Below are 17933 nucleotides of genomic sequence, written 5' to 3'. Positions count from 1 at the left end.
TAATTGTGGATCTATAATATTTATATTGTACAAGTTTATATCATACAATTAGATTTTATTGTGACAGGTCTCACTGTCACTTACAAGTGAGCTCATAAAACCAACAGTATAAAACTGAAAGGCCTTTGAGGCTTGAATTAATGATCTGTACAATCATATTCATACCATAGTTATTGATCTAAATAATATACACACAAATTATTTGTCATCTTAGTTTCCGGTTATTTAATTAATCTTGATTACAACCTCATTTTTCTATGTGCAATATCAATTAACAAATTAAGTACCTATACTGATAAATAATTAGATTAAAATTCGTGCCATTATTAGTGAATTTATTTCTTTATTAATATAGTATTCATAAATGTGAAACACTCAAATTTCATACAACAGAGAACAAATAAACATTTAATTAAATATTTTTATGCTGTCTTGGCTATTTGTGTTTTTATGAATTTTGTATTAATTTTTATATATTAAACATTAATATAATAGACAGTACAATTTCAAATCACATTCTTTAAAACTAAATTTTGAAAGCCATGTATTTACATCAGCTTGCACGCTTTCTACAGATTATGACAAGTTTACATCTGTGGCTCTATCAAATTTAATTTTAACAAATGCAATATACAATTAAAGCTATGTACTGTAATGTGTACTTAAAGGTTTTAAAATTATTACACAATATACATAGTAAAATGATGATTGTACATTGATCGAAAACTATTAAATTGGGTCATCACTAGAAGCACGATAATTAAAAAAACTACTGAGGTAAAACTAACATTCGTTGTAATTAAACAGCCCGAAGTGGGATCACACAATAACGCAAATGATATTAGCATAACACCCCAGGTAAATTGAAACCACTTATTAAAATTAAGGAATGTCTCGTACGAACCAGTGGCTCTTCAATATTCATTGGAAAACTTAAATAATCTATTAGTTTTAATGATCAATCATTTAAATACAAATTCACGAAATTGACAGTGTGCCAAACAATAACTTTACATTAAAGAGACAAGTTTTCAATGGCAGTGGCATACCTAACATTCATACACAAATAGCACTTGAACATTTTTTACATGATACATTATATGTACACGAATAAATGTACACAATACGCTATATAATTGCAAAAAAATATTTACAAACATTAGATCAATATTATTAAAAAGCACTTAATAACCGTTCCAATACCGACACCAAAACTCTATCCGAGAGAAAGCACTGTATGTATAAGTACTATAAAAGCAGTGTTAAATAAAAAGCAAAATGTGAAAATAATTGTAATATCATTACAAAACATGCTTTTGTGAAGTTTAGTTTTACATACAATGTATCTATTTTGATTTTTTTGTATAAAGCATAAGCGAAAGTATTTCAATAAAAATAGCTCGATGAAAAACGTACAAGTTGCAAAGTGAAGTAATATAAGTTGTCCATGAGACAATACTTTTCAATGTTCATGTCTGTAACATCTACACTGTACAATGCGTATCGAAACGACCGTACGGCGCTGGCCGCTCGTGCTTGTGCGTATGATTCCTTAGTGCTAGCTCAATTACCGAACGAAATGCAAAACCTAAACCAGAATAATTGTCATTTCTTGGGTATTGTTCTTCGATGCGCTTTACTTTTCTTAAAAATCGAAATCTTATAAAATTAAGAATTTTCATGACTTACCTAATTGTTATATATAATGCAAAAAACTGGTCTGATAATATATTTAAATAAGCTTCAAGGGCATCGAAGGTCAATCTTACAATTAAGACAAAAAATCCTGCTTTGCAGGACAAAGGCGCCAGCGCCAGTGAGGTTACTACGAAAAATCAATCCAGCTGAGCTTCTGATTCTATCTATGTAAATTCTTTTATCGTAGTTGATCTAATTGTACTCTCGAAAACCAGATCCTCCAACAGCCAGCACCTCCCAAATGACCTTAACATCTGTAGTCTACATTTTATAATTTTAACTCCTAACTAGATCAAATGTGATTGTGCAGTACAAGCTCCCTTGGAATATTACCGTGTAAAAATGCAAATAGAACACTTTCAAGCACTGTGAACAAAGTCCAGCTTCTTCTACTGGAATGTGACAAAACGTGTAGTTAATCGGAATGTAATTAAAATTATTCAAACAGACTTATAAACCACCACTCACTAGTATAATTCTTGCTACATTTCAATCCATATAAAAAGACACCCGCTACCAATTATTCCATTTACTCTATATTAGTGGCTATTAAACTCTATATTGCCCAAAGTTCGATATTGAAGCCCGCTATCGTTATTATTCTCAATACGTAACCTAAGATATACTGCTGTAGCCGGATAAGGTGATGTTGATATACCCTAACACCGCTCACATATACCATTATTCCGATATTACACTAATCTTGACCTTAAGTTGGTACTTACATAGGAAGACATACATCTATACATATACGCATTTTAATAGACATTATTAAAACAAAAATCTTTTCTCTATTTCATAATGAAGTCAAAATCGTAAAATAAAGCGTTCACTTCGCCAACAGAAATATGAGTAAATTTAACTGAATATCGGAAACAGCACAGTTAGGCAACGCGTGAGGAAGCCGACGCAGTCCGTTTGGATCGAGTCGCAAATTATACATACCACCCCATGAAAATCCGAGGCACTTACATGACCTTAACTGTAATGATATACTACTTCTAACTAGTGTTACATTTGTAGCTCGTCGTCGTCCCGTGAAGGACCCGTTGATACAACGGGTGTGACACATTTAAAGCTATGGACATATTTCACATACTAATCGTTAATAGAGTCTAACCTAACACGGAGAGAGAAGGGAGCTATCGTAGACGTACAAAGTACTTAACTATATATATTCTACATTCGGGTCTTAAAATTTACAACTGATTTTTAACCAGTGCGATTACATACAAAGGTGAAGTAAAATGAGTGTCGACTTCGTAAAAACGTCTAACATTGTGTCATGTTAAAAATATAGTGGCTTCTCGTGAGCTTTGAAACAATCTGAACGAGTGCAATAGTGAAAAATAGTCTTACGATAGAAATAAATACAAGAACTCGTACTCGTAACGGAATTACGATTCGTAATGGTAGAAGTAGATGCCACATCGACCCTTCGACGAGCGAACTTACGAAGCGCAATGTCAACGTCCACGCGTGATCTATTTACATATTGACAAGATGCCGTAACAAAACAATTAATTTTATATTGTATACTTTTAAAATGTTGCCCACTATCTTTATGTACAAATGAAACTGGTTCAATTCGTTTCCACTGAACGTAACATCAATAGCATTTGTCTTTGCATGGCACTTCGCTACAGGATAATTCTAAAAGACGACTTGATAGAAAATAATAATATCAATTCCTAGACGACCGTCTCTTATATTGGTTCCGTGGTCTACTTTTGACATGGAAGTTACAAACTGAATATGCTTGACTGCTTACAAAAATGCAGATTTCAATACCTACAACTGTGCATACAAACAACAACAGTAATAAAATATTTAAGTTCATTCAATGAAAGTATCGTAACATATACAACGATCATGCTCTTCATTTGGTCAACCTTTCAACATGTTTCAACTCAGCATGTCTATGAAATCGGCACGCTTAGTGGCCACCACGAGGGGTCTGCTCAAACTGCCATGCAGAGCGTTACAAAATATTAATCTTATGTACATATTGTCGTTTGAAGATAAGAGTAAGAACTAACGTCTAGGGTTTGGTGTGAATATAAAAGGTGGTTCGCGTAAGAATTACCTCCGCGTGCTTTTAGAGGAGGGGCGCGAGTGGGACTGCGTGTGGGGGGTCGCGACCCCCCCCCGCTCCTAACTGGAGCACGACGCGGCCGACACCGGCGACAACGGGGAGTCTCGCGGGCAACCCGAAAGAGTTACCACCACCTGCATAAGAAATAATTGGGTTAAAAATATTTATTGAAATACAAATGTATATTAGTTATGGGCACAATTTTACCTCATCACATAACTGATGATTGTGAGCACAAAATGGTGCTCAGTCAGCAGTCTTTCGAGTCACACAGTCAATCAACTCTAACCTTGCAATATTTTTACACAACAGCAACAATGGTTATCATTTTATCTTTCGTTATTAATAATGATTATTATTCAACATTTTAACGGTATAAGTGTCTTTTATTTCTCATATTCACCTTCCGGCTACCAGCATGGTTCCGATGTTCACACAGCCAGACTCCTTGCCAAGTACCCAAGTTCAACTTTCCATCTGTGATTGGAATCGTCAGCGACGAACCCAGGAAGCAAGCTTTTACATGTGCAGGCTATGTAAACAAAAATAAAAAAATATGTCAATGTAAATTTAAAGCACTTTGATTCTAAGCTATAAGCTGTACATGGCTCTTAAATAGATCAGTTGAACCAAATAATCTATATGTTTTGACATTATAATAAACTAAAACAACAAAATCTAAAGAGACTATTCAAACAAAGGACCTTTTAAAATCATATTTATAAAGTATATTTTTAATTATAACATCATATTTGTGTCAAGTCTAGTAAACAAGCATCCAAGTCGATAATCTGAAATACATAGAGTATTCCAAATTGTAATTCTTGTATTTCTAATACTATCACACAAGTTATGCTTAACAGATTTATGTGAACTAAGATAGATAGAAAGCCACTATTAAATTTTGTTTACAAAATAATTATAAATTAATTACTCATTAAACTAGATAGGTGCATGTAAATACAAGCAAGACAAAAATAACACATGCATTTATGTAACTATCATTTGCATTCATGAAAGGTTAAATAAATTCAGTGGTATTTTGGATAATGGGTATAAAAATTATTAAAACTAAAAAAAATTATGTAGATCATAAATTCATAAAGAAATAATATTATTTAATATACTAAAATTGAGTGACCTTGGTTTTATAGCACTACAATATTAATTAAGCACTTCTGTTTACATAACCATAGATAGGTATAGAACAATATAATCTTGTCCAAATTTCTGATGCATCTGTTTTATTATTGCATTCTTTCAGTACTATAATTCATATTTTAATTAATCATAGCTTATTTGTTAACAAACAAAGCCACAAGTATAGCAACAGTCAAACAAAACAAGTAATAAACTGTGTCAATTTGTTCAACACAAACAAATGAATGTCAATAAATATATTTTTCGTTGAAGTTTTCAAAAAATGATTGAAAGTAATCATTGGAATTATTAGTACGATTTAGCATAACGGATATTTACCATGTCATCGGGGCCTTCGCACGAGTGGCGGTACGGAAGACCTTCTGGCACAATTTTATTGAGCATCATTTCCATGTCGTCTCTGACATCGGGATCCCAGCTCTCGTTAAGCGCAAGGCTCGCTGATGTATGCATTACTGAAAGTATTATTTATCCGGTCATTGCCTAGATTGATCAGCTGTCTGGTGCACTTAGCATTTTATATTAAACCTGCATTAATTCCACAAAGTATATTATTATAAATATTTAAAATATTCAGAACTGAACGCGAATTTCGTATAAAACTGAAATATTCAAGTGGGAGGGGGAACAGCATCGGCGGCAAGACAACTGCCAGGTACTCACTTTGGATATGGCAGAGACCGACCGCAAACTGTGACAACTCTGGCACCTGCTTTAGGATCTCCTCCGTAACGAGGTGCACGCCCCGGTGTTGCGGCCTCAAGTTGAGCTTCCGTTGAAACCACGCGGATCCAATCTGAATTCCTCGATTCGAGGCCATGTTTAATTTTTAAAAACGCTACAGAATTATCGCAAGAACACAAATGATCTTACACAACATCACTTAGACAATCTTTACACGAATTTATCCACAATTATCATAAAAGATACATCTTCGATCTTTAAATAGTAATAAATATAACGGAGGTTATAGAACAGATTCGACACCCAATTTTCTGCGGGAAAATGAAATAGACTTCAAACGAAAGAGAAAAACGATCGACCGTATGTTGTCATTACAAAAAAAAAAAGATTGTAATTCAAAGACCTTAATTAGTTGTAAACAATAAACAAATATTATTTCAAATAAAATATGTAGTCACAAATTATTTAGATGAAAAATTCTTTTAAGATGCTGAGTTACTGCCCCTTGCGAAAAAAAAATTGAGCTTAACAATTTCTAACGAAAAATGTATGTAATATCTTTAACAGTAATATAGTATTTTTAATGGTTTTTTTTTAGAAAATATCTCATTTTAAATATATCTTACAGTTAAATAACAGTTAGATAATTCAGTAACCAAGATTTTGTTTCAAAATATTTTTTTTAGTTGTCACACTTCTAATATTGTGGAGGGAAATACAAATTTTCACGAATTAAATTTTATGTAAGTTACCTATTCGAAATCAAAGTCTTATTCAAAAATGCGAAGTACAAAGAGTATTTTCGTTTTATATAATATAAATTACCTAGAAATTAGTGAGTGAAGAGTGCCTACAGCTAAGCTTTAAATTGTACCTAATGATTGTAGGGAGTGTCGAGGGTGGATAGTACAAGGTGTGGCATTTAACCACTCAGAATTAGGACAATTAGTTTGATTTCGACGCAAGCATTTAGTAGACGCGTATCGCCTGTTTGAATATAGTTTCTTTCTACTTAAAGCATCAGATTGATTTTTATATTATCATGGATCCCATAATGGATGTTATAAAAAATTCAGAAGAGCCTGAATGGCTTGAGAAGTCAATAATTGGTGAAGTACGACTATGGCAAATAATGTTCCTGTGTTTAGCAGGTGTTACATCTCTGAGTAAGTTTGAAATAAATGAGGAAGTAAATAAATGCACTAAATATGTGCTTCTATGTGTTGTCTATAACAATATTATAATTTTGCTGATATTCATGAATTAGTAGGTATTCATTGGTCTTCTGTTTTATATATAATAATAATTTATTTTTTTAAGACTGTTCGTGATACAAAATAAGATATTAAAACATTAAATATGTATTATGTATGTGAGTATATCATACTTCTCATACTATATCCTGGCTGAGTTTCATTGAATTCGGTTCAGGTTTTTTTAATACTGCTGTCGATATATTGTCCTCGATAGTGTTAATGGGAATTTGATGTCTAAACATTAAGTAAAATAAAATCAAAACCAACCCAAATATATAATAATTTTATTTGTTAGATATTATTAATGAATTTTTACTGTTAATAAATATAATTCCAGTTGTGATGTCGTGCTGTTGTTTCCGTTTCCGTATACCACGCACAAAGCAACAGATCGAAGCTGACTATAAGCGTCGAAAGATTACAACAAAGTTCCGACAACAGCTGGAAACTATTCAAGATTCTAAAATGGATACCATCTCACTTAAAGACGGTGATTTTTATTGTTAACTTAGAAATAAAAATATTTATCTCCAACGAATAAAACCCCAATAATAATAACCACTTTATATTTCAGTTTTGATAAGCGTTTTTAAGTTTTGAAACGCAATATTATATAATATGGTTGTGATTATTGGAGGAAACATCCCATAAGTTACGATATTCTCTTACTAATCATTTTTGAGATTTACTTTATAATAATAATAAGCATAATTCAAAACTAACGTTTTAAGAGTTTAATTTCAGATGGTGTATGGTGATGTAGTATTGTGTAACATGACCCGCTAGCCAAGGCCACTAATAAGGCTGCAGATTCCGAGGTCGTAGCTTCAAACTCAAGTCATGCTATTAAAAAAATGATGCGTTATTCTGTCAAGTAATTAAATTTGGCAGTGTTTTCTTCTTTGTCTCGAAGTCACATACAGCCGTTGGTCCAGCGACTGAACTCGTCGGTCATGTCAGATAATAGGCGTTTGTTGAGACGGATAGTTAAATTAGTATAACTTGTTTTCACGCACACTTGTTTTGCAATACATGTTGACTAACTCTGCCAAATTGAGCAAAGGCAAATAAATACAAGCCTTTGATTTGTGCAGATAACCAAACACTGTTACGAAGTGACACGCTCTGGCGGGATACGACAACCGAACTGCAGAGCTACTCCATGTTAATTCACTTTAGGATTTTGGATTCGGGATTTACACTTGTAAACATTTCCCGAATATGATGTGTGTAAATCCCCTAAATGTTATACCTAATTATTATAGTTACTGTTGTTCATATTCTGCGGTGAGTTTGTTCTTATAGAATAGCTCTACTGTAACATATTGCCACTCGCCTGAATTCAAGTTCACTACACTAAATCTTGCAGTGAGGCAGGTGTCGCCGGGTAATAGACATGCTAGAAATAATCAACCTGCTTTGACAAATTCAATATGATTTGTTTTTATTCTTATATTTAACATCTCTCGTATACAAAAACATCTTGTAAACACGAGTGTCACTCGATCTTACGCCGATAATAATTAAGCGTGCAGGGGCGCGCCTTTGTGAGTGAATAGATCTACAACATACCTGACTCAGCGAAACAAACAAATTTGTAATTTATGTTTGTATGGGATATTTTATATTTTGACATTTACTCAATCACGCTCCAAATATCGATGATGTAATGAAATGGAATAGATACCTTTTCCATTTATTTTTAATTCAACTAAATATAATATTTTAATTTAGCAAAGGAGACTAGTATCAGACAGAAATGGCTGCTAAGGTTAGGTTAGGTATAGGTTTATACAGTGTATCTGATATAAGACTATTCCTTCTTATAAGAAAAAAATGGTTCACCTCTAACTTATTCTGAAAAACGTTAAACTCGCTGAGGTGGCTTTTGTTAGATAGTGTGCCAGATCACTGTCTCTCGGCTCTTCAGTTTTGTTTGAAAATTGGCACAATGTCAAGTGACAGTCGTCCGTCCTTTGTTCATGAAGTCTCAATGAACATTTATCTTTATCAATATGGGAAATATTATGAGTGAAATTTATAACGATGTTATTCATGTATTTTAGGCAATATTTTTGATGAAGAATATTTATATATTGTCTATTTATTACGAAAGATTTACATTGCAGAAATCTTTGTTCTCTAAGAGAATATTCCATCATGTTGAAATAAAATTACAGTCGTTATGATTGAATCATAACGACACATCAAATTGTAATTACCGTTTATCTGAATACTAAACCCTGTCTTCCGTATTTACATTGTCAATTTTATCGTTCTATTTGCTAATACGTTATCTTGATAAGATCTTTCAAGACGTTACTTATTCTCAGTTTTTAATTGTTGTGTTGCACGCTAGCTTTGGAACTATTACACGAGAAAAGCCATTCGATGGAGGAAGAAAATCAGCAGGGATCTCAACCCAGCTCTATAATGTCACCGCAGCAGAGTGAGTGTTTAATTTAAAATACCAGCAAATTATAACAAAAGTTACTAATATTCCTTAAGCTGAAGTTTTGTGTTGAGAGTCTGTAAGGAATCAGAATCAAAACTGCGACTTGCACATGGGCTAGGCGGTCTGTAGGTATACCATTCGATTGTTTAATCGTTTAATATTATTTTTTACATAAATAAGCTTCTATCAACTAATCAACAAATATTTTTTTATTAAAACGAAATTTGTTGCTGTTAATATTGAAAACCTCAAATAGTTGCATGTGAAAAGGGCAACGTTTTTATCGATGTTAATAATGAATCTCAAACAAATTGATTTGACTACTTGGACTTTTTTTTGCACAAATTCCTAATAAAACTTTCATTTAAAATGAAAACGAACTAATATTAACTAAGATATTGCTAACTTATCCAAGAGAGCAATATTATTTTTAATAAGTATAATAATTTTCTTGTGAGCAAAGTGTTATTGAAACAACCAGTTTTTTTATTTGAGCAAATATAGTATATACCACCCTAATAAAATTATAGATTTTGAATGTTACTTTGTTGTGTCCCTGGCTTAGATATAAGAAATAAAATAAATGTATGTCGTACAAATATTGAATATTTTTCAGGTTCATTGGAAGCGTCTTTCCAACCGGAAGGAAACCCGAAACCCGAAACTCAAGCATCTGGTCTCAATTTCGTCAAATTTGCGACAAAAGTGGCCAACTTGTCCAAACTTTCTCAACCAAAATCACCGACTTCGCCCACAACATCCGACACCAAGATGGAATTTTAGTGTAACTCTTACAATAAGGAAAACGCTAGTCGTAATCCATTAATAAATCATACTCGATAGAAAAATATATCACCAACGGAGAAATACAATACAAAAACTAATATAAATATTACAAGCCTTTTAATTTTTGGTTCAATTATCCAAACATAAGTTTATATTAAAATTAAAATGAATGCCTCAATTATTAATGTTGTTATCAAAATAATAAGCAATGAGGTCATAATAATTAAGTCCACTTTACCTCCAACCCATCAACATCCAATGAATGGAGATAAATAGTAACATATTAATTTAATAGGACTAAAAATAATTAACAAATATTATTTCTAGTCTAGTAGCAAATAAAATTACTACAAATCGAATAAAAATAATGTCGTGCTGTTTCTCTTTCAAGAGTGAGCCAGTGTAAATATAGGCAAAAATTAATGGAGGCATAACTTTTTAGTGCCCGTGATATATGTGAGGAAATTTCTAAAAATACCAATGAGCGGTAGTAAACTCATACATACCCGGGTTCCCGTCTATATTCCTTGCATAGTCTATGAACTTATTTGACAAATTACTTGCTAAGATTAAATAATCAATAGCGCGAATACTTTACTTTCAAACTATTATATTCACTGATTAAAAAATAGATTTAATTCAATTTTTTAAGACGACAGAGTGTAAACTTTTTAGAGTTAGGTTAGATTTTAATCAATAATTTTTATGAATGAATTACTGAAATTGTACAACTACAAGTTTTTAATAGGTTTTAGGATGTGTATTGAAAAAAAAATAATCTCATTGCCTACAAAATGTTTGTTGCTTATCATTGTTGCTTATTTATATTTCAAAGTTGTTTTCATGAATAGGCTACAATAATAGTATGTATATTAACATACAAGAATTTAGTAAAATAATATAAAGTTGAATAATCTTTCCTTTATTTATGGAATGCACACAAAATCTAATTGTGACGTGCCTTGTTATGAAACTGGTTTTGAAATTAATATGGCTCCAACTATATTATTTTTGAGAATGTAAAAATGATAATCATATGTATTGGAACTTTATAGAAGTTTTAGAAACATTAAAAGAATAATGAACGTTTCTTGCAGTAAGATGTTTTCTTTAATCTAGAAAATAAAAAATACAGTATAATCGGATTTTAGATCACAATAATAATTACATATTCACAAATAGCTTCAGTAGTCTGCAGTTTAAATAATCTCGTGTTAACTTACAGTAAAAACAATGGTCAAATTTTAAGCAATAACTTTAAAGCAACATTTAACTTACATTTTATAATACATAAATAATACAATCTTGCAAATAAAAAAGAAATTACATAAAATTCAAGTTAGCTACAGTTTCAAATAGATAAAATTGTTTCTACACGCTTCATATTAGTTCTTTAATAAACACTTGCTTCCAAACCTGTCATGTAAATCATTTTGTCACATTATCTTTTAAGCTAAATGACTTAGTGAATAAATATCTTTACCTTCGACGTTCCGACAAAGGCCTGTAGCGAAACATTTCTCAGTCCACGGCTCGACATACGCCACACTTCGCATTCCGTTATTTACTTATATCGCTAATATCTTTGAATAAATTACTTTCCATGTTACTCTCTTACTTTGTAACTCTGATTTCTCTATCGGACACATCAACGTATTTACTGTACCGTCGGTGAGGTTTATCTTTTGCGAATGATATAAAATCGATATTATAACTGCATCGTTTTCTTCATGCGATCATCACTTTGTTTCATTTTCGTACCTACTATGTCATGTAGGAAACAATACAAATCAAAGTTTAATCGATATAAAATAAATGCAAATTGGAATATAATTAATGATCGAATTGCACATTAACAATAATTGATACATGGTGTATCGTGATCTACACTAGCGACACTATTCAATCGAAACCGCAGCGGCTCCTCAACCGAATTAAATCCATTTTCTTTTTAAATAAGGCCATTAAAGTTTATCTTCGAGTCAACCTCGTCTATGGAAGAATGTATTGAGAAATATTTATACATTTTCACTTACATATTAATAATTGAATGGGACCTACCTAAAAACATAATACACTTTATATTTCATCAAGTTATTGTTCGTATTGCATAGCTATGAAATTAAATACAAGACGAGTGTATTAAAATTAAACAATGATAATTCTTAAGTTTGTGCATGATACCTGTCTCATCTGGGTGATTTACATTTTTACAAGTTTGTAAATCGAAACAATTACAATAGGCTAGATTTTATAATACATATTGCCCTACAAGATAATCGTTAATTGCGTAACTTATGGTAAATAAAATTACGTAATGTAAAATCGCTCCGACGGACGCCAACACGGTCTAAATAAATGTTTATATTTGTCAGGGTACAAGTACGTTAGGAATTAGGAACCCAAGTCACGACTGTCGCAGTGCTTCCACTATAAATAGAACTATCTTTATAATAAAGCATAATTTTGTTATCAACAAGAACTACAGCAACATTATTTATTGACTTCGCTATGTTAGGTTTGGAGAATCGACAATAATAAATATAATTTGTCACAATGTGCACATTTCATTCAACGAACGCAAAATAATATACATACATATATAATGAACATTGAGCATAACAATTGGCAATTCATTATCTCTTAGAAAACGGCAACGAAAGGTGAACGTCAATTATAAGTACTTTGTGACGATTTGTATGGGATACGATAAATTAATATGAGTCTCGTATGTATACACCCTTACTTACGCGGTGAATATAGGAAATACGCACATTGTCGGATTTTCGTTATGGATAACGCGTCCACGCGGATAAATTCTCTGTAGCGCCACATTACCGATGACTTCGATTTACTATGAGAGGGTTAACACTATTTCAGATATCGAACTAACGTTTTGATCATTGTATCTCATGAATGCGTCGCGATGAACACTGCGGTGGGCGGGGAGGTCCGAGTGGGCGCGTTACGTGCAGGGAACAGCTGGCTGGCGCCTACGTCCCGCCGACGCGCAACACTCAATCTCGTCTCACGAACGTTCTCCCCCTGCAACGCGAGTATTAAGCTCAATCACAACTAGTCGGAGATTATTAGCACATTCGAGGGCATATTTAACAAATTAATTCATATGAGATTCGGAATTACATTTCCGACCTTTATATTGTCTTTTATTACTTAAAAAAATACTACATATGAAATAATTTAAATAATGTCTGCAAAAGCTACATCGACCAATAAAGTGACGAAGGCGGAGCGGCAAATGGGGCAACAAATCATTCAATGACGTACGTGATGGTCTTGCGCTCGGCGGGGCGCGCGCTGGAGGCGGGGCGCGCGCGGTTCAGCACCTTGAGCAGCTCGCCCGCCTTGGCGCGCATGCGCGAGTGCACGTACACCTGCACACGCACACACACGTCACGTCTGTCGCTATATTCTTGACTTATCCGTAAGTACGTATGAATTCAGCAGACTACCGTACCTTCGAACACTTGATGTGATAATGGAGGTAGTCGCGGAACATGTGTAGGAGGTCGATGGTGTTGTCGCGCGCCGCCTCGCACGTGTGTCGTGGGAACAGCACTGCGAATGGAAATGTAAAATACCAGTTACATTATTACGAGTTCAAATGCTATCAAATAACAGTACATAGCGGTTTGTGTCTACCTACCGAATGTGACATAACTTATATTTTCGCCTACTTTCGCATCTGTGTCCAGCAGTTCTAACGGCGGCTCTTTGTGTGAAAATAGAACCTGAAATAATGAAATGAAAGTTTCATCATTGTTTTATTATTATTATATTTTTTTTGTATTTCTATATATATTTAACTTCAGCTACTCTATATATTTTTCTAATAACCTGTGGTGCGGTATGAGACGCTCTCCGACCCTCTTTAAGCTCTTGCATAAACACCTTGCCGATAACTATATCATCCTCATGACGAAACACTGTAGAGAATACCACGGTAACGCGATCTTCTTGTGCCTCTACGTATCTGAAAAAAAAAAGAAATATATTAACTAATAATTTTCAACATATCATATAAAATGATGTTAAAGAACATTTTGTATAAACTCACAGAAAATAAAACTGCCATCAACCTGTATTTTCTGTTTTGAGAACAACTATTAGCATACTTGATTACTTAATTAGCCACATCAAAATGTATTTGTTCACAAGAAATAGTACTGTTCAATAAAAATGAGAAAACATCATACTAACAGGGTCTCATCTTGTCGGTAGTTAATGACGGCACGTTTGTGGCCCACATCGCCATCCTCCTGCAGCCGGAAGTAGCGTTCAAAAACCGATGCAAAGCAGTTTCTCTTTAGCAAGCCCACTTTTTTCACAATCGCCTCCCAATCATCCGGAATGTTCTCCATATCAAGCAGGATTGATACATTGTAACCTGTTTATTAACAACATCAAAAATTACTCGTTTCATTAGATAAGTGTATCGTTACTGCATTGCATGGTGCAATAAAATGAATGTCAAAATTAATATAAAATGGCAATTTCATATTAAAAGTAAGGACTCTTCTTATACTGAGAAGGTTTTAATGTCGTTGAATAAGATCCAAGCTTATTCAACTACATCTAAATCTGAAAAAATGCCATCTGCCACATGCAGATTTCACCTATTTTCGATAAGTATGAGATGAATTATAAACACAAATCAAACACATAAAAATTCAGTATTGCTTGCACGGGTTTGAACCAGCAATTTTCTTTTAAGATTCCAATGTTTCAACCACTGGACTATCTCATCTTAAAACATTTTATTGTAGAACCTACATTCCGAAATAGTTTTACTGAATTTTGTATTTTGAATATAAGAAATATTTTAAGAATTTTGTAAAATGACGATTCAAATGTGCTTGTAAAATCCTACTTGAATAAGATAAATTTTGATTATTTATGAATGAACTAAACTGACTTGTTGAGTCAGATGTATACTTGACAAGTTGCCAAATATAAATAACATAATGCATGTGATGTGTGTAATGATTAACGCAAAATGTTTACTATGGCATTTTTTTGTTACTCAAAACTAAGTTGCTATGCTATTATATTAAAATATACAGAAGCCAATTAAATCATATCATGAATACTATTACATATATAAACAGAATAATGTTCTATATGACCAATTATTATCATTACACAAGTTATTTACAAAACAAATGTCCGAAATCTTATCATAGGATATATTTTTAAGTACAGAGTTAATCTTATCTTTTCAATGATAAATACAAATACTGAGCACAAAATGCAACATTTTGTATGTTAAAATTTCAATTTCATTGAGGTAAAATAAATATGAATAATATTATTGAGGTAAAATAAATACTTTATTACAATTAAACAAATGGTTCCTTAGTGACGTAAATGTTGTACAAGAGTAATTTGTAAATATCAACTAAAGTTTAAAATTTAAATTGACAGAAGTTTGTAGTGGACTTGGCTCTAGAAAGAAATTTTAAAACATCTTGAACTCGAACACAGTGAATAAAAACCATTTTGAACATAAAATTTGTGTGCATAAAATTTATTTATTTTACTCATTTCATATTTTAAATATATATAATCTTCATTTTATGCAAATTTTTTGTGGAGCAATTGATTAATGGACATGAGCTACGCTTGGGTTTGATAATAATGTAAATATTAAAAATAGAGATTTAAAACTTTAATAATCTCCTTAACTGCCGCAGAATTACTGGTATTTCAAGATTTTAACCAAATATAGATCTATTTACTCACTTAGGCATGCCCTGTCACCTTAAATTAATTAATCTATTAAAATATAAGTTAAACTTGACAAAGGTAAATTGATTTGTATTTTTTTGCTCTTTAACTCACTCACTCACACACACACATCTTGTAAGCATGAACATCACTCATACTAATGCTTTATACATACCTATAAGTACTTTTGTTTTAAATAGAAATAATAGTTACACAAGTAAGCAACATTAATTAAATGTACGAAATATACGCTCTAGTAAACACTATAATTGTATCTAGTAACATGCAATATGAATTATATACATACATGCAATACAATTAATATGTTTTTAACACAAACATTGACACTGTTGAACATCATCTATAAACTAATTTGATAGGGTTGAAAGTATTGCCTTCTATCAATCAGTAGTAGGATACTGTGACCTCAAACAAATACATTAGAGGGCACTACATTAAATTGATATTTTCTTCCATTTTTCATTAATTTGGGTTAAAACTTTCTACACTGCCTACGGCCTTACTCATAGACATTATTGACTGATTTTAGTTAAAGATTTATCTCTTTCTGTTCATATTGATACAAATCAAATGATTGTCAACATTCAGAATAGGACAGCATTATTTAATTAATCACTCCACTAAAAAACAAAAAAAAATATATTTATATTGTTTAGCCCATACAACTAGCATTGTTTTTCTTTCAATGCAGTTTATTGTATATAATCAATTTCAGTCATTCTTATCTACTTTGAAATTAAACTTTATTAATATGAAGGTAGTGTTTTAAAGATATTTTTTAATATCAATTGTAAACATACCTGATTCAGGTTCACTGAGTAAAGGCCCATAGACCCTTTTAAGCAGTTCATCTGCTCCATGCTCTTCTAACTGCTTATAGAACTTCAGTGATATACTAACCTAAAAATAGATTCAGTTTAAAAATAAATAAAAAGACGAAATTTTTAGACATTTACATTTACTATGTAAACATTGACTGTATTTATAAATATTATGGTAAAATACTATAAAATAAATATATATATATATCTTTCTATAATATATAATTTTGTATTGTATTACTTCCATAACATATTATAATTAATTAAAAACAGTTACTGTGAACAATGTAGTTTGTTATCACTATGACTCATTTTGATAATATTGCTTCACCTACCCTAACTTTGGTTTTATCCCCATTGACATTGGATATATGAAACAGCACTCCATCAAAATCTGCTAGTGTTACATCTATAGACTCAGGCTTTAAGCTGAAAATAAATAATAACAGTATTAAATTAACTACAATAAAATTAAACTTTTAAATTGTCTCTTATACTTAAATAAGTTTAGTATATTTCTATACTTTATGGTATTTCATCCGAATCATATATGCAATGTAACATTGTTTACTACTAGAGGAATCCGAAAACATTTTATGAGACATTTCCGTAGTAGTCGCAAGGTACAAGCAAGCAACATGACTCATCCATGCTGATATGGTGTGTATAACGTCACTTTTAGGCCATACTTTAGTGAAATATTAATCGTGGATACGGTGACATAATGCCAATACAGTTCGAATTTAGCATACTCCGCGGCCAACGTGGGCCCACCCTGTGAGAATAGTATTTGACATTTGTCAAGTTTCTTGCAAAAAGGGTTATAGGACATTTTTTCCATTATCTTATATGCACCGAAAATAGATGTAATATAAGATAATATAGTAAATACAATTTGTTAGTTGCACTAATTAAGATTGCAATTGTAATAAAAACAGGTAAACTTTCTAAGCGTAACGTACTCACCGCGCCAGTGCATTTTTATATTTGACTGATAGTGTTTCTTCTATAATTCTATTATTGATCTCTAGCAAGATCATTATTTAACAATTTATAACCTACAGATTTTGCATAAAATCAACACTTATAGCACCTTCATTTAATAATTTATACGGATATCTTTAACGATGACCGCCCGTACATAGGTACTTTAACGACAGAGAAAGAATAGGATGCTTCAAAAGAATGATATGTCGGTCATTTAACCA

At 32.0% G+C, this 17933-nt stretch overlaps 3 protein-coding genes across 3 annotated transcripts; 1 reads left to right on the top strand and 2 right to left on the bottom strand.

Moving 5' to 3' along the window:
- Nucleotides 1-8: 8 nt before the first annotated feature.
- LOC125069806 (UPF0047 protein YjbQ) lies at nucleotides 9-5978 on the bottom strand. Its single transcript, XM_047679385.1, has 4 exons — nucleotides 5618-5978; nucleotides 5273-5409; nucleotides 4197-4325; nucleotides 9-3927 (listed from the first exon to the last, which is right to left on the bottom strand). Exons 1-4 carry the CDS (start codon nucleotides 5772-5774, stop codon nucleotides 3853-3855), a joined length of 498 nt encoding a protein of 165 aa, XP_047535341.1. The 5' UTR covers nucleotides 5775-5978; the 3' UTR covers nucleotides 9-3852.
- A 609-nt stretch (nucleotides 5979-6587) lies between these two features.
- On the top strand, nucleotides 6588-10973 carry LOC125069704. Its single transcript, XM_047679254.1, has 4 exons — nucleotides 6588-6804; nucleotides 7232-7384; nucleotides 9254-9343; nucleotides 9966-10973. Exons 1-4 carry the CDS (start codon nucleotides 6681-6683, stop codon nucleotides 10130-10132), a joined length of 534 nt encoding a protein of 177 aa, XP_047535210.1. The 5' UTR covers nucleotides 6588-6680; the 3' UTR covers nucleotides 10133-10973.
- Nucleotides 10974-11218: 245 nt separating this feature from the next.
- LOC125069703 (actin-related protein 2/3 complex subunit 2) lies at nucleotides 11219-17897 on the bottom strand. The gene is made up of 9 exons (XM_047679253.1): nucleotides 17692-17897; nucleotides 17061-17154; nucleotides 16705-16804; nucleotides 14357-14543; nucleotides 13994-14129; nucleotides 13803-13887; nucleotides 13614-13714; nucleotides 13424-13530; nucleotides 11219-13180 (listed from the first exon to the last, which is right to left on the bottom strand). The coding sequence occupies exons 1-9, from the start codon at nucleotides 17763-17765 to the stop codon at nucleotides 13153-13155; spliced, it is 912 nt and encodes a 303-aa protein (XP_047535209.1). The 5' UTR covers nucleotides 17766-17897; the 3' UTR covers nucleotides 11219-13152.
- Between the last annotated feature and the right edge of the window lie 36 nt (nucleotides 17898-17933).

The sequence above is a fragment of the Vanessa atalanta genome, chromosome 16 (genome assembly GCF_905147765.1).
Source record: "Vanessa atalanta chromosome 16, ilVanAtal1.2, whole genome shotgun sequence".
Lineage (NCBI taxonomy): Eukaryota > Metazoa > Arthropoda > Insecta > Lepidoptera > Nymphalidae > Vanessa > Vanessa atalanta.
This window is presented reverse-complemented; position numbering and strand designations above follow the sequence as displayed.